Source organism: Malus sylvestris, chromosome 5, assembly GCF_916048215.2.
Source record: "Malus sylvestris chromosome 5, drMalSylv7.2, whole genome shotgun sequence".
Lineage (NCBI taxonomy): Eukaryota > Viridiplantae > Streptophyta > Magnoliopsida > Rosales > Rosaceae > Malus > Malus sylvestris.
The window spans coordinates 46,106,514-46,124,270 of record NC_062264.1 but is presented as its reverse complement, the minus strand read 5'-3'; the positions used below and the strand labels follow the sequence as shown (position 1 = coordinate 46,124,270).

The following is a 17,757-nucleotide window of genomic DNA, read 5'->3' as shown; positions in this document are numbered from 1 at the left end:
CTACCATGGCTTTGTCGTTCTCGGTTTTTGGACCTGGGTTTCTTGAGGTTTCCTACTAAAGATTTTTCAGTGTGATCGATACACGGGATGGTACATCACATGTCACTATATAAATAATGGGATATGTGTGCTAAAAAGTTAATAATTTAAAAAATAAAATTTTTCACTACTCTTATTAAAATACATGATGTACTACTTATATTCATGTCACAACTAAAATTTTCTCGCACAATAGATAATAAGGTTTTGAGCTGTGAATGTACAGAAACTTACCTACATCTGCTATATTACTTTCTAAAATTTTATGGTAACTGCAACGTTACTTTAGCAGTATCTAGATCAAACTAAACAATACAATGTATTAACTTTTTATATTCAACAATTTGATTAATTTGGAATACTCTGCAGTGATGTATTCTTTATAAATAAAATTTTCTCTTAACAATCACTCCGTGTTTGTGTTTTTAATTCACATAATAAAGAGTTAGCTTACGATATCACTAAAGTTGTATTATACAAGTTTTTCTCGTGAAACACAAGCCGAAAAAGGTTCACTTGCAACCAAAGTATAATCTTAGTAGATCATGGCATCCAATAAATATTTATCACATGTTAAAAAAATAAGCTATATTTTTAATACTTACGTGTCACATAGTGTTTTTGTTATAAAAAAAAATTATTTCCATTGTTGGGGATGTTGGTCCACCATCTTCCTTGCCGGATCCTTTTCCTGGAGATCCGAAGGATTCAGAAATCATGTCTGTTCATCATTCATCGTACATGGTGCAGTCAAATATCATTTAAAATTTAAATTTAAATATAAATAGTATCTAACAAAAATTGACCGTACGCGATGAATTGGCATAATTTTTTAATCCCTCGAATCCCAAAATTCTTTTCCGTTAACTCCACTGTTGTTTGACAAGGCAGCACCATGTGAAGCTATCTATGTTTTTGCTTCCCCAACACCAAAAGAAAAAACCAACAAATGGGGAAAAAATAAATTAAGGGGGAGAGATGCGAAGATTTTGTCTTATGCACTTGTTTTATGTTTAGTTGCCAAGGCCCCGACGTTAGCAATCTATGGGGAGGGTTTAGAGAATAGTTCACCTAATCTGTAAAGTTGTAAAAGTAAGATGATAGAAAGCTAGAATTTAAGCAATATGGGACCTCTTGTAGTCACCATACATCCCATAGCATGTGTTCTTGTCCTTGTAAAGATACTGGACGCATAGCTTCGACCTTTTTCTGCTTCATGACAGACGGGCTGTGTCGTTTGTTTTTTGAGGGATCCTAGCATTTGTTTAGTTAATTAAATAGAATAGTAAGACATTAGTAATCACACCAGCGCTTTCTAACAGTTCCTTAAATGTCAATCACACAAATATCTATGATTAGTGGCGGATTTAGAATTCTAACTTCGAAAGAGTTTAGTGCATTTGATGAACATGTAGTCAATTTATTGAATCATATAGTGTACGTGTTGCCAAATACGACAACTTTTTAGTCAGTCTATTGATAGTTGCTTGTTGAATCTATCGACGTATGTTGACAATTTTCGAGTGAGCTTGTTGGCATATGCTGACATCTTTCAAGCGAGCTTGTCGACATATGTCTATAGATTCTTGCAGAGCATTGTCAACACGTGTTGCGTCAAATACCCAAAGGGTACTCCTGAATTCCGTAATATATCTTGAGAGTGTTTAAAGATCTTCTTCTCATGTATTTTTTTCTTCTTCTTATTCATTCTGATCTTCAATGGGTCTCAAAACCACCATGGTCCCTTAATAAATCGGCCTTTGATCAAAATTGAGCGTTTGATCAAAACTATGTGAGTGACTAACCAGAATCCACATCTACCTATACATAATCAGGTATAGCGAGGTCACGACATGTAGTGTCGATGTATATGAACAAGGGTGGGTTTGTAAGGGGGACCTGGCTTCTCTGCCCTCCCACTTCCCATACACTCTTATCCCCTCCTATTTGTGCGGTCACGGTTAAGCCACGTCAACATTTTATATTATTATTGTTTTTTGTCTTATTATCTCTATAAAAATAATCAATATAAAATGTTGACATGGTTTAACTGTAACCGTACAAAATAGGAAGGGATAGGAGTGTATGAGAAATGAGAGGGCAAAGAAGTCGGGTCCTTGTAAGGGACCCATTGAATTGATGGAATGGGTCGTTTTTTCCTTTTCACATGGCTCATCATTTTGCCTACAAACAAACGCCATTAACAGAGGAAGAGATGGAGAAAACTCACAAAAGGCAATCCTTTTGAGCCTAGCTAGTAGCTATTCCCAATTGCCATACATGCTTGATTCCCGCCAGGTCCACAAAGTTCGCCACCATTACTGTCACACAACAACTTAGCCATCATCTCATCAAATATTTCTGTTTGTGATGAGGTCCACCCGAATTGTTGTTGTCATGTTGTGGGGTGATGAGTGATGGCTATTGCATGTGTTTCGATACTTCCACGACTTCATGTGTGTCATCTTATTTTATTCCTCTTTGGTTATGTCCATCCCATAGAGTAGTGTACAAAGGATTCAGAATTCGAATTTTTGGGGTTCCAGTGTTAAAGATCAAAGTTTTTTTAAATAGAAACAGAGCGAGAATCGTCTAAAAAAAATTCAGTTTATTCGAGCCATTTTGTCAAACACTTGGTGAGTTTGTTGTGTCAGTCAAACTATATTGCGCACATGTCAACCAATATCGACATATGTCGAGTGTTGTCAACTCAACATGTTAAGATATGACTAGCATATATTCCATCAAACACTTAGTAGAGACAAATGGAACTCATACAAAACACTCGAAGGATCTTTAGAAGACCTTCTCAAGTATATTTTTGGAATCCGGATGTCTTGAGATCACCTTGGTCTCAGTGTGCATCTGCCTCTATATATGACAGTTGGTTGAAAACAAAAACAATAAATTAAGACATTTTCGAGTGAAACTATTATTTTATAATACAGGTGAACGACATAATTCATATATATCGTAAACCCATGATATATTATAATTTATAAATAAATAAATTTATGTAGTGAGACTAATTCACGCATACTCAATTTAGGAGGAGGATCCTCTTCGGATCCACTTTAGTATCCCCACATCCTAACCGTTCATCATATATCATGCAGTTAGTTTTTGTCAAGTACTATTTGTGTTTAATTTAAAAATAAAAAAAAGTTAAATAATTTATAACTGCACGATGCACGATAAATGACTAAGATATGAGAATCACTAGGATCCCCATAATTTGAATCTGGATGAGATCCTTATCCCTCAATTTAAACACTAAATCATGATTTATGACATCAACACTGAAAATTTTCTCCATTAAACTGGCCAAAACTAAATTGATAACTTCCTGCATATATTTCCCACCTCACCATTTTTTTAAAGCCGCCATTTATGTGTCTTGGACTTGTGTTCGTTCGATGGTGGATGTTCAGCATGGTATGTGGAATATTACAACCCGCAGCCAGCTGAGCTGCTGAAGAATGCAAGTCAGCTGCTGATAAAACGATAACTAGCTAATTAATCGAGAGGTATATTTCTTAACTAAATTTTATCTTATGAATTGATAAATTTTTGCATGTGAACATCCGGATACATGAGTGCATACTATCGCATAAGTAAGTACCCTCAAACGCAGAACATCCGCATACATGAGTGCACACTGTCGCATAGATAAGTACTCCCAAACGCAAATGTTCGCATGCTAAGATTTCTTCTTCTTCTAAAAAACTTATCATAGACCCCAAAACATTTGACTAATTCTAAGCATACCACATTCATTTCGTAATAAACAAAAACATCTGCCAAAGATCCTCCATGTTAGACATAGTACCAAATCAATTATCAAATGAGGATAATCGATATGCATCATTTTTGAGTTAGGTACATTGGAATTGATTTTCACACACATTTTTAGCTTTTCACACATTCTCGTACATCTCTCTTTATTTATGATCATCGGATATTGAATACATCAAACTGAATCAACGACCATAATTAAATATGAGTGTTAAGAAACTAAATAAAGTGTGTGAAAATCGTTTTCCCATATAATTAATTAATCAAATATTATGAGTGATATAATTGTGTTTGATGTTTTTGGATCAACAGATTGTTTATGAACCGGGGAGAAATAATAATGGTGGTGAATGTCAACGGTTTGAAATGATTTTGGGCAAGGCAACTTGGTTTTTTCTGAAACCCCACATCTGCCCTCATTTCACAATATTGTCCACATTGTTTGTGATGGTTAATCCACTTTTGGTTGTATATATGTTGTCACTACCTTGCTAATAATTGGATTATCATCATCAAAAGAGATAATTGTGAGATTTTTTTTATGATACATATAGGATATACTGTATTTGAACAGCAAGATTGAGTGTCAAAATTCAATTATGTAAAACTAATGACTAAAAACATTTTTGGTGAAATTGTTTTTGGATTTGGTCCTTATTAAAATAACAAGTGAATCATGAAAAAGTAATTTATTGCTTCGTGCAAGAAGCACATAACTGGTATTTTGCAAGAAGCATTTTAAGTATTTTTGGAACCTAAAAACATTTTGTCTAAAAGAACTTTCAATCGTTTTACAAGCAGTTCCAAACAAGCTCTATATTCCAGTGTCTTGTAGATTTTTTTATCAACTACATGCAATATATAATTCAATGTTTCATCAATGGTTTTGGTAAACTAATGGCTATCGATGGAGAATTCTAACTTGTCTTTCATTTTTCTATGCAATTAGAAAAAAAAAATGCCAATGAGATTCTGTTAAAGTGAGATTCTCTATGAATATTTTGTCATCTCATAATTTAACGTTAATTATTGTATCGATATTATAAAATAGTATGTCCAAACATGAAATGGCAAAAAAGTTCATATAGTATACCGCTTTTCAGAAAGTCTCCTCAACAATTTTCATTAGAAAATATTGAAGTCGTTGAATAATCAAGGATTGAAATTGAAGAAAACTAAATTAGGCATGCAAGAAATGTGAATTATAGAGTTATATATATACATGAGCGAGTTCTGATAAGTCAAAGATGTATATGAATGATTGATTAGGTGGAAATCATGAATCAGGATAAAGGATATTCTACATTTACATTAAAAATTCTATAAATTAAAATTAAAATTAAAGATGTAAATGTCATGGTATAATTGACAACCAAATTTCACATAAGGATATATAATAGTGAATAAAAAATACTTCGAAGTTATACTCTAATCATTATCCGAAAATCCCACTCGGTTACTAAATTACCGCTAAAGAGGATAAAGCAATGTTCATATCAGTCAAGTGGTTTAGTGGTAAGAGTGTAGACTTGGCTTCCCAATAAATAAAAAATGTGAGAGGTCCTATGTTTGATGTTCCGAGTTGGTAGGTCTGTTTGACTGTAGCCACAGGTAAGGTGAAATTCCCTATAACTTCTCTGGGCTTGGAAATGATAGATAGTCGTGGTTTGCCACCAATTATCCTTTTTTTTCAACTGAAAAAAAAAATAAAAATAGTTGCTTATGCATGTAAGACATGCTTGATAGTCATTTAGTTAACAAAATTTTCACCGAATAATAAATAATTAATAGGCTTAGAGTTTTTGTTTTATATAAGTCCTTCTCTATCTCTATATGTTTTTTAGAAATTTTTGTATGTATTTATAGAAAACTAACTGCGTATCTTGTAATTTGATTAAAAAAATAACACATACCCCTCCCCTACTTTATTTAATGGAAAATGCTAGCAAAATTAAATTTTAAGACTATTTTTTATAAATTACATGATACTAAAGTTAATAGTTAAATTTTTTTTTAAATGATATAAAAAACAGAATTTTAATAAAACATTGGTACCGTTCATTTTTAAAATTAAAAATATTTTTAGCCTAAAAAAATCATTCCAGATACTATTATTTAGATCTTTATTTTGTTCTTTTAATTAAAATAAATTTTTTAAAAACTTTTCCTTAATTTTTCTTATAAAAAAAATCAAACAATGAACCGCAACGCCAAGTAGGCTCTCGTCACCCTTATTTAATGGCTTGAATCCTCCGGGTTCATTTCTTTATTGTTTGTAGGGTCCGAAGCACTGAACTCTGCTCGCTCCCCCTGACTCCTCAGGAAACAAAATAACCTTCCCACCTTCCCCTCCACCATCCACTCCTCTCTCTCTCTCTCTCTCCAAAAATATCCATCTCAATGGAGCACAGCCCCAAATTCAAACCCCACCTTTCACAGAGCAGCAGCCGAAGAAGGCGAACCAGCACCGATTCCAACTCCCCCGAGTTCGAGTTTTGGAGAAACCCGTCTTGCCCTCAGCCCAATCTCCTCTCCGCCGATGAGCTCTTCGTCGACGGCGTCCTTCTCCCTCTCCACCTCCTCCCCCCTCCTTTCCTTAACCACTCCGACCCACCTGACCCAAATCCACAACCCATCTCACAACCCATCTCACAACCTCCTGTTCCTGACCCAAAACCCATTTCGGAACCCGACCCAGAATCCGAACCCGGTCCAGGACCTGAGTTGTCAGCTGCTCCCGTTCTAACCGCATCGAAGCGTTGGAGGGACATTTTTAGGATGGGCGAGAAGAAATCCGTCAAAGCCGACGAGACTGATAAAGAGAAAGACAAGAAGAAAGACCGAAAGGGCGGCGGCGGCGGAGCGAGCTCGGCGGAGCTGAACATCAATATATGGCCATTTTCGCGCAGTAGATCCGCTGGAAACGCATATACCCGACCCAAACCTTTCGGAGCTCCGGTAACCCGGAAGGTGAACAGCGCGCCGTGTTCAAGGAGCAACTCAACGGGGGAGTCGAAGTCTAGAAAGTGGCCACCTGCGAGTCCGGGTCGACCCGGAGTTCACTTGGGTCGGAGCAGCCCGGTTTGGCAGGTCCGGCGTGGAGCCTCGGCGGCTGTAAAGAGCAACTCCGACCCACAAGCTCGAAATGCTGAAAAGGGGACAAAAAAGGAAGTGCTGGAGAATCGCAGGAGTAAAAAAACCGCCGGAGCCGTCATCGCCGGAGGCAGCGGCTCGAAAGCTAGAGTCTTGAATTTGAATGTTCCGATGTGTATTGGGTATGGAAGCCATTTGAGCTGTAGAAGTGAGAATAGTGCAGTTGGAGTTGGCATTGGCGGCCGTGGAAGCGGCAGCAACAACCGTGGTGGTGATGCTAGCGGCGGCGGTAACGGTGGAGGAGGAAATGGCGGGGCTGTCGGTAATCTTTTCAATCTGCGCAGCCTTTTCACCAAGAAGGTGTATTAAGTACAATTAATCATCTCATTAGTCATTACTTAATTTCATCTCCACCATGTTAAAACTTATTTTTGTATGATTACCAATGGGTCCGTTTTGTATAATCTTCTCTTTCTTTTTCCTCCAAAAGAACCAGAAAAATTGAAGGGAAAAAAAGGGGGAAAAAGTTTCTTTCTTTTTCTCATGTAATTAGATTGAAAAGTAGCTTTATGTGCATATTGTGCCGATTATAAATCAGGTTTAATGTTGAGTTTAGTTTGGACTTTGGAGCACTTTGCGTGCTTAATTTATGGGTTTCTGCAGCTTTATTTTGTTGACTTGGGTACATCGTTACTGCCAGTATAGCTTGACTTTAATTTTTGGGTTTACTTTTCGATGGTGTACGAGATCCAAATGAATCGGTTTGAGCATGAGCATCTCCTGTTGAAAAAGGGAATGTATTATGTCATGTAAAGTATCGCCTGAATATCCTGTATTACAAAAAGCTTTTCACCAGGCAATTTTAAGGGGTTTCGGTAAGGAAAATGTATGTATTTATGTAACCTTATGTTTAGAGTTCAACCGCGGATTTAAGATTCGAATTTTAGAGGGTTCTAGTGTTAAAAGGTTTAAGTTTTTTAGATAAAAATAGAGCGAGAAGTGCGCAAAAAAAAAGTTTATCCATTGAAGCATTTTGTCAAACACTTGGTAGGATTGTTATCACGGGCAAATTAAGTGGCACATATGTCAATAGATATTGATCTATGTCGAAGCAATTTGATGAGTGCTATTAAGAGAATTTGTTGAGTGTTGTCGATCTAATCTGTGAGAGGTATTTCGTTAAACGCTTGGTAAACTTAAAAGGACCGTTACTAAACATTCGAAGGGTCCTCAAAAAAACTATACATGTATATTTCTTGAATTCCGAGTGATCTTGAGACCACCTAGGTCCCATTGTGTGCATCCGACATTTCGTATGTTTTCTTTTACATCTCCAAACGAGACTCCAAAAGAGAAAAGAAGACAACAATCACATGAGTTGAAGAGGGATGGGTTGGGTTCAAATTTAAACTTATAAATCCCTGTACATTTATATATCTCGGAATATAAATGTATGGAAACTGAATTTCCAAATTTCAAAATTCAAATTTGCATCTTGCCGTTATCCTCTATAACAATTTGCTAAAGCATGGCAAAGCAATCAAGAAAGGGAGGGATGGGGATATGCTTTTGTCACAAAAAGAAATTGGTGTGGGTTTTTAGGGTTTCACAAAATTGGTTACTTGTACAAGCGACCTCCTCCTGGACCCTGGTGTACAATTTGAGGATGGTGATAAATCTCCATGAGTAACAAGTGGTCCTTGTTCCTCCCACAAATGAAATGAATAGATTGTTTCATGGCCTTACAAGTTACAATCCAAAACCATGGTTCCTGTGGTCCTGTAACTCAAAAGACATTTGTTGCTTTCCTTCAACATGTTGTGTTTCACAAGTCTCCATTCACCACTCAAGTGGAAGCTAGAGATGGTAACGGTTCGGTTTGGGGACGGAAATACTATATTCATCCTTATAACCACGAAAACTAATCATATCCATAACCGCAAATTAACCATCGCTATTATCCATAACTATACCCATTGGGTAACGCATTCCCCATCGGCTAATAGTTATATCCATCTTCATTAATAAAAAAAAAATATATTCATTCAATTGATGCATGATAATTTTGTAAATATTAATTTCGTCATTAAATATTTGATGTATAAAATGATTTAATGAATGGATCTTGTGAAGCATAAAAATTAAAGCTAACGTTGATAATGTTGGTTTGATCTTTGAAATCTCCCATAAGTACCATTGAATTTTCATAGATTTTGATTCATATTAAAACTTTTTTAACTTTTCCACAAAATGCAACTCATACAATGCAATTTTTGTATTCTTCAAGGTAATGGATTCAGTGAATAATAAATACATATATGTATATATTTTTTAATACTTTAATATTATATATAATATATATTATTCGGTTCGGATTTGGGGATAGATACGGATTGGGAAACCCTATAACCATATCCAATCCATAACCGAATAATAATCACGGTTTTTCCCCATACTCAAAATATACCCGAATTTTCATACTCAAATCTAATCAATTCGGGTGGTTATCCACATTTATCAGGTTTAACGGTTAGAATTGTCATCCCTAGTGGAAGCTTGTAGAACAAATATGTTAAATCATTGTCCAATTTAATCAAGTAAGTCTCAATTCATATAAGGTGATCAAACAAAGGTCAAGGTATTAGTCCAATTCAACAGATTTAGTTTTGTTCAACTTACATCGAGCCACTACAAGAAGATGAATTCAAACTTGGCTGTAAGAGAGTCGATACCTTGGCATAGCCAATTGACCGCGTGAGTTTAACAAGTTTTACTTGCTCATTACCACTACATTTCTTGAAAATTTTGAGAGACTTTTCAATGTGATCGAAACACGGAGTAATACATCACATGTCACTTTACATATAGTGGGATATGTGTGTTAAAAAATTAAGAACTTAAAAAATATAATTTCTCACCACTTATATAAAAACACGTGGTGTGCCACTCGTGTTCCGATCACAATTAAAAATTTCTGAAAAAAGTTTGTACTTGGTGGGTAAATATTTTACACAAAGTAATCTTTCCTCCTATGACTACATATTAATATATTGACTCAAATTTGCAAGAGAGGACAGGCGGCTGATTTTGTGGCTATTGCTTGCTAAATAGAACACAAAATGGAAGGGCGGTAGACTCCTTTGTTCAAGATAAAGGCTCGTTGTAATCACCATTATTTTTTGAGAATGTTTTTCCCATCTTTTCCTTTTAGTTTTACCCTTATTTTTGAGAAAGTTTCAAGTAATATGTCCGACCCCTTATTAGTAGTACATATCTTATAAAAGCATGAGATATTCCTGTATTTAATCTCATATGATTTTTGCACTAGTCTCGTTTAATGTGAGAATTGTCTTACCACTTAAAATAGGGGTGTGATATTTACACATCCCATTTTACTTTTCACACATCCTTTTAATTTTCGGCCGTCGGATTGGATGAATTGAAGAAAATTAACGGATAGAAATTAACAAGAAATGTATAAAGAGCAAAATGAGGTGTGTGAATAGCACACCCGCCGCACACCCCCTTAAAATATGCATCCATTCCATAATAAAGTTAAGGTAGATCCTAACAACTTATAATGGTAGTGATAAACACTTGTAATGAAAATGAATAGTATTAAAAACCCAGTGGGCCCAGCCCAATATAAATACTGGAAACTGTGGTTAATTTGCAAACAAGCACCACCTCATAAAGTTTGCATGTTTACTCCAATTACGCAGGAAAGAGATCATCTCATGATCTCTTCCACCAAGGTTATTGAACCAAGTGATCCGGATCCTTGAAATTTGATCCAACGGTTAAATTATTATAACTTTTAAAGGAACCTCTGTTTTTAGCCGTTTGATTAAATTTCAAAGATCTATATCACTTGATTCGGTGATCTTGATGGAAAAGATGATCTCTTTCCAATTACGCATACATACGTACAAATAAACAAACACCACCTCATAAAGTTCGCATGTTTATCAAAATTTTCACATGAGAATTGAGAAAGAAGCTATGGCAATTTTCGGACGACTGCTGATAACTTCTCCAACATGGCGATCCTCCGCCCCCCCTCCGTCAAACTCTATGCCCTCATCCTCCCCGCCGCTCTGTCACCCGACGTCCCATTTCCTCCTCTCCGTGCCACCGTAAGTAACTCTCTCTCTCTCTCAACTTTTCTGAAATTTCAAGATTTTTCTTGGTAAATGGTTTGATGCTTCTAATTAACAAATGCAATGCAGGCTCTTTTGAGCAACAATTTTCATTCCAGTGCTTCAGAGATTGAGATTCAGGTGCCGAAATCAGTGCATAAACCAAAAGCTGTGGTGGTGGTTGCAGCTGTGCTCTCGGGTTTGTTCGCTGGTGCAACCCTAATTGCATATAAAGATATGGCTAAATTGTGCGACGCGGCTGTTGCAGATCAGGCTAAATTCAGCGAGTTTGCAGAGAGCGTAAAGAGAAGAGAGCTCAGTATACAATCAACCGACGGAGCTTTAGCCAATGCACTAAATTGGTCTTTCTTAGACAGTAACGTAACGTATTTCTGCCTCAATATTGTGTGGGACTGTGATTATTACGTCAATTAGCAATGCATACTTGAACTTGTTTTATTCTGGATTTTTTTGGAATTCTGCAGGATATTTCTAAGCTTGCTTTGCCAGTAGCGTTTGCTGGTGCTGTTGAGGGACAAAAGGTTATTGCAGTCAGTTGAATTATTATGTGTGGTTGGTTTGTTCTCGTAAAAGAATCCATCCATATCACTCTTTCAAACAGCGTTTGACACGAGCTTATAACGGGTATAGGTTTCAATCAACGTTCAAATTCCTGCGACACGTGACGCTGCACAGCTTATTGCCAATATGGCTTCTGATCTTGGACTAATAATAGAGTGGTGGTGGTGGTGGTGGTGGTGGCGGCGGCGGTGGTGGTTTAGATGTGTGCCTATCGCGTTTCTTTGTTTGGCGCAGGTAGTGTTAGAGCAATAGTTTTTCGGTTCTATCAGTGTTTCCTCAGTTGTAACTATCACATTTGGGTTATTTTATGCTGCGTTTGTTTGAGCCCTTTGTCATTAATTGTGGTTTTGTGCACCAAAATATGTTGTATTGTGCTATCTATCCTTGTGAACCATGTCAGTCGAGTTTCTTGGCAACTAATGATGGCTCGCCCAAAGAAAAAGAAGGAAATTGGAGGTGAAGGTGGGAATCTGCGAATTCATGTATTCCGCTCAGTAATTCCCTTTTCAGATAGGTTTGTAAGTCTCTCTTTTATGCTGTTTGTGAATATATTGCACTGCAGTTGGTCAGAAGTGTTGTCTTTTGAGATTTTCATATCAGTCAGCATAATTATTTCAGGAAATTGAATTTGTCATGGATGGGAGCTGGAGCCCCCAAAGAGATGGATGCTCTGGTACGTGTCTACTTTTACTTTGCAAGTAGATGGTGTGAAGGTACGTTCCATCACTTCTAATGGGATTTTAAATAATTATACGAAAAAGCGATTTAGCGTTTGGTTGGCATTTTACGTTAGCAAGTTTACAATATTTTAATTTACACTTTATGGTGATTAATATTGTTGATGCACAAAATCGGAGGGATCTTGGAACAACGTAAATCAGACCGTGAATCTGCAAGAAAGTAAATAACATAAGATGTATCTTGGTTCATCCTAAGGTTTGGGTTACGTCCACACTGATATTGTATCTATTTGTGAGGGAGAGAGCTTGAGAGCTTTTCTCGGAATATGATAAGCTTGTGAGGATCCTCATGACCTAGGAATTGACCTCTCTTAATGAGGAGAGTGAGTAGTCCTTTTATAGAGTAAAAGTTTCTCACTTATTACATATTTGCTTATTCCTTTATTACATAATTACATTTGAGTTCTCCGAGTATTTATATGAGATCTAAATACGGATATTCTAAGTATGGTACAAACAAATAATACATCAAATCAAAACAGTTGATCTTATATTTAATTGATGATGGGATAAATGTGGACTAACTTATGGGTAAATGCAAAAGTAACACTTGCATAACTGAAATCAAAATGTTCGGGGTTCGTTGTCGTTTTGGATAAACATCGATCAAGAGGAAGCAGGAGTTCCATGTAACTTTCACGTTAACCTAAAATTCGGGTCAAACATCTAAAAATATAAATTGATACAATATCAAAACTTCAAAGTGCAATGTGAAGGAAAATTGAAACATCGGCTCATGTTGTAGAAAATCACAAATTTTGAGGGTGCAAATTGCAGTTAGCCCAAACTTGAAGGTGTAAACTGTAAACTCGGAAACATCATTTACACGCGCATCTGAAGTGCGTACGTTTTAAGTGACGAATCAGAAAGCTGATCAGTCCGTCAATAGTCAAGTTCTCTCTGTTTGGTTTCGATTCTGAGATAGCAAATGGCGTCGGAGGACAAAAAAAAGAGTCGAACCGGAGGAATCCGTACACTTTCCGATCTGAACCGGAGGTCTGCGGACTCGGACAGTGACTCCGATGGCCCTCCGGAGTACTACACTGGTGGCGAGAAAAGGTACGTCCATCTCTCTCTTTCCGACTATCCCTTTTTAACACTTCCTTCAATTTCAGGATCATATTTTTTATTTGGTTTACGAAAGTCTTGTTCTTTCTGGTTTGTTTGTATTATTCCATGCTTGTTTCTCCTCGAATTTATGAATCTTTGTATGTTTCTCGTTGCCAATTCTTCATGTTTATTTGCTAAATTATATCAATTAAAACATAGAAATATGGAAATTTTATGTTTTGGTGAGGAAAAGGAGGCGTTTTTATCATCAATTGGGTTGAAATTATGATATATTGCCTTCAATTTCTTTTTGATCAGATGGGTTGAAGTTGTTATGAACTCTTAATTGTGTGTAGACATTTCTGGGTTCCATTAGGGAACATATTTGTAGGGGCTTATGATGGCTTGAAAGCGAGTTTTACGGGAAATCCGCTGCAAGATATGCACTGTCTTGTGTCTTAGTATTACAACAAGAATACTTCCATGCATGATTATTGAACGGTCATACTCATATTTGTTGAGCTCAATGATTAATAGACAATAATGCACACATACACAAAAATAGACCGAGTCCTGCTTAGTCTGTAAATTTCGGGTGAAGAGTAAGAAATAAGTAGTTCATTTCTCGATTGCTATATTGAACCAGAATTTGTAGTTACAGGTCAAGTTTCCAGGATAAGTAGGTGTTTTAACATTTAACCGAAAGCTTTTTAGAGAGGAGTCTACATCTTCAACTCGTAGCATTGGCCAAAGTGGACCTATAACGGGATTTTAATTGTGGAAACTAATTTTAGTGGTTCTCCTTCTTGTTTTGTTAATCTTATTGAGACTGTACATAAGCGATCATTGGCATCTGCCATTTGGGGGTCTTTGTGTGGTAGGAAGAGCTTCAAGTGAAGCCATTTTCGAGAGCTTAGATTTCATTTGGATTGCCATTGATTACTTAGCTTCTAGAGGAGCTTGACGGTGAGTCGATACTGCTTGTGGAAGGGGTTTGCTAGAACTGTATCTACCATCTTGTCTGCATTGCGTTGTGGCTTGGGATCTTTGGAGATTTGTTTGCTGACCTTGTTTGGACATCCGTGGGGTGATATCATGTTCACTTGGTATTCTATTTACAGGTTTGCATTGCATTCGTTCCGTTATGTATCACAGTGGAGCCTATGCCTTGAAGGGAATATTATGACGTTATGCATGGTCCGCTTAATATCTTTTTTATATCTGTGATTTGTTAGATTGTGTTTTATTTACATTGTGGTCTTATGTCATGTCTAAGTCTTGTTGTGATTTTATCATTCTTATGTCACGGATAGTGTCCTTGTTTCGATAAAATCTTTATCTTTTTGTCTTACAGAAATTAACAAGCCTAGAAGCTCATAATTTTTGTATGAAATTCTGAAGAAAGTCTAACATGTGTAATTACAATACTTGCAGTGGAATGCTTGTCCAGGATCCTACAAAGGATAATGATGTGGATTCCATTTTTGATCAAGCAAGGGAGTTAGGAGCCACGGAGGGGCCTTTTGATCCTTCTAGTGCATCTTCAAGCTCAAGAAGCTTTGCGGGAACTGGTAGATTACTCTCTGGGGAAACTGTACAACCTACTCCTGCACAGCCTGAGACTGTTGTTCACAACATCATTTTCTGGTCTAACGGTTTCACTATAAATGATGGCCCCTTAAGGCGGCTGGACGATCCAGAAAATGCATCTTTCTTAGAGGTAATATCAATGGAAGTTTGACTCAAAGAAAAACAATAAGGAAACTAGTAGATTATAGTATCAGTTGTTGTGGTGGAGGGTGTCCATTAATGTCCTCTGAACTTATTTTCTGTACAGTTTGCATTGTACATTCTTTACTTCGTCCTCTTATGCATTAGTTAATGTGATGACTATGCATGTGATCTCATGGATGAATTTTCTCATGCGTAAGCACTGGTTTGCTTTTGCTCTGTGTCGTGGTATTCCCATAAATGATATTCCATCTCATTCTTTGTCTCAATGCAGAGCATCAAAAAGTCTGAATGTCCAAAAGAGTTGGAGCCTGCAGATAGAAGTACCTCAGTTCATGTCAATCTAATAAGGAGGAATGAGAAGTGCCCGGTGAGTTCTCTCTTTAAGATCTCCTTTGTACAATTCCATTCAGAAGTATCTAAGTTGAAGATTCTCCAATGATCTCATATCTGCATTTGCATTTCTCCTGTCAAATGTGTTTCAAATTTAGATGGCCTGCTCTCAAAGGCCAGCGGACAATATTATAAATTACAAGCTATTTATATTTCTTTCCTTGCAGGAACTGGTGAAGCGACATGTTCCATTTCAGGGTGTGGGAAGAACTCTGGGTGGCAGCTCTACTCCAGCAGCATCTGAGCCAACGACTGCATCGACTTCTCTCAACACTCCTCCAACCCCCTCCGCAGGCCTGGTTGTGGATGAAAAGTTGCCATCAACATCGGTTCAACTTAGGTTGGCTGATGGGACCCGCATAGTTGGACATTTTAACTACCATCATACCATCAATGACGTTCGTGGCTTCATTGATACATCTAGGCCTGACGGTCCAAGGAATTATCACCTGCAGATTATGGGGTTCCCTCCCAAGCTCCTCAATGATCCGAGTCAAACAATTGAGCAGGCAGGCCTCGCCAATTCGGTTGTGATCCAGAAATTATAGCCGGCTGGACCATGACATTTGCTGTTTATCTGTTAGCAATATATGTACCAGGTATGAAGAACTTGAACCTGTACTGTTTAATCCATTTGTACATTGTATTTCAAGATGTGGGTCTGACTGTAAAATACGTTTGGAAACAATAAAGCATCTTCGTTCAATTTTAAGAACTAAATACTTGGGCAATGGGGAGAATTTCTGTCGGCGTTGGCATCCGGCAAGCAATTTTCATATCAGCTACTTGGTTTTGGCATGGAATGATTACTTATGCTCATTTGTAGAGTTCTGATAAGGTCGGAGCTTTCTGCTAGCATCTTCAGTGTGGCTGCCGTATACGGAATCTCGAATTTTCCGCATACGGATGATGCACTGAACATTTTCTCCAAAGGGGATAGAGCTCCATCTTGCCCTGTAACACCTTTGATTTGCCTTTGAGCCATAATTTATTTGTTAATTTAGAAAATTCATCAAAAATAGTTTCTTGACTCAAAAAATGGTAATAACGCTTCCAAAGACCTTGTGACCTTTTCCTAACATTTGTTAAATGCGAAAACTCAACGGCTGCATTTTTCTCAAAAAATTGTTAACTAATGTTCACCATTTTTATAGTTTTGCGAATTTCTACAAAAACCATCATAAAACCTATTTTTGTACAAGTTATTTCACAATAACTTATGAATTATAAGTCCCGCTTTTCCATCACATTTACGAATGTCTACAAAAATCACAATAAAACTTATTTGTGTTATTATTTTCATCAAAACATAAGCTTGTGGAAATTCAAGTTGGACATTGTAAAACTACATGCCAACTCAGTAAGGAGTAAGTTAGTAGTAGTACAAGGAGGCACATACAACATGGTATGTGGTCTGGTTTCCATTTCTTGGAGGGATTGAGTGTGGGATGGGAACTAATTAGGTATCTCAACTCAGTCGAGCTCCGTCCATAGTGGGATAGAAGATTGGACACCAAAAGCCGTATGTTGTCGGCCAAAACATCTGTTTATATGCCAATATATGTCCTGTTCCTTTTTTTTTTAATGAAGATAAAAGATGTTTTTGCACGATAAGAGATTTGGTCGCCTAATAATATTAGTTAAAGGTCTTCAAAAGGTGAGATTCTCTATTGCAAATTTGCAACCGATACGTAATGTCAATGATATTAATCGCTTGATAGATGTTTATTACATGTTCATAAAGTGAATTATTTGACTAGCAATCACTTATTACGTTGATGAATTGATGAGAAACGAGTCTCTCTACGTCAAAAGAGCGAAAACTCTCAACAAACCTTTTAAGATTTAAGAATCTAATCTCTAACTCCAATCATTACCAAAAAGCCTCCCCCTTCTATATCCCACATAATGTTTGTACTAAACTAATTAACGATAAATTTAAGATTATGTTAAGGTTGATTAATACCAATTCCACGTGCAGGAAGCAAAGCTTAATGGGAGCAAAGAGGCACCACAAAGGGAAAACATGATAAGCTAACTTCAAAGTAGAAAAGCAAATAACCTCTTTCTAGTTGGGTGGGAGTTATCTCCTAATGGAATATACATTATAAGCTTTGTTTATGTTGACCAATAGTAATATTCTCTTGTCAAAATCAATTATGTGTATCTTTCATTTCGTTGTACCCAACCTTTTA

At 36.7% G+C, this 17,757-nt stretch overlaps 3 protein-coding genes across 5 annotated transcripts; all 3 read left to right on the top strand.

Annotated features, from left to right (window-relative positions):
* The first annotated feature begins 6,091 nt into the window (after positions 1-6,091).
* Positions 6,092-7,542, top strand: LOC126623964 (uncharacterized). The gene has a single exon (XM_050292947.1). It carries the CDS (start codon positions 6,235-6,237, stop codon positions 7,294-7,296), a length of 1,062 nt encoding a protein of 353 aa, XP_050148904.1. The 5' UTR covers positions 6,092-6,234; the 3' UTR covers positions 7,297-7,542.
* A 3,317-nt stretch (positions 7,543-10,859) lies between these two features.
* Positions 10,860-12,649, top strand: LOC126623977 (uncharacterized). Of its 3 annotated transcripts, none has more exons than XM_050292963.1 (6): positions 10,860-11,063; positions 11,157-11,447; positions 11,552-11,608; positions 11,718-11,882; positions 12,049-12,162; positions 12,267-12,649. In XM_050292963.1, the coding sequence occupies exons 1-5, from the start codon at positions 10,968-10,970 to the stop codon at positions 12,106-12,108; spliced, it is 669 nt and encodes a 222-aa protein (XP_050148920.1). In that variant the 5' UTR covers positions 10,860-10,967; the 3' UTR covers positions 12,109-12,162; positions 12,267-12,649. The 3 variants fall into 3 exon arrangements, with proteins under 3 accessions (XP_050148920.1, XP_050148921.1, XP_050148919.1); XM_050292964.1 differs by having other exon boundaries at positions 12,049-12,166; positions 12,249-12,649; XM_050292962.1 differs by having other exon boundaries at positions 12,049-12,166; positions 12,267-12,646.
* A 590-nt stretch (positions 12,650-13,239) lies between these two features.
* On the top strand, positions 13,240-16,282 carry LOC126623969 (plant UBX domain-containing protein 4). Its single transcript, XM_050292953.1, has 4 exons — positions 13,240-13,447; positions 14,873-15,158; positions 15,444-15,539; positions 15,730-16,282. Exons 1-4 carry the CDS (start codon positions 13,317-13,319, stop codon positions 16,108-16,110), a joined length of 894 nt encoding a protein of 297 aa, XP_050148910.1. The 5' UTR covers positions 13,240-13,316; the 3' UTR covers positions 16,111-16,282.
* The last annotated feature ends 1,475 nt before the right edge of the window (positions 16,283-17,757 follow it).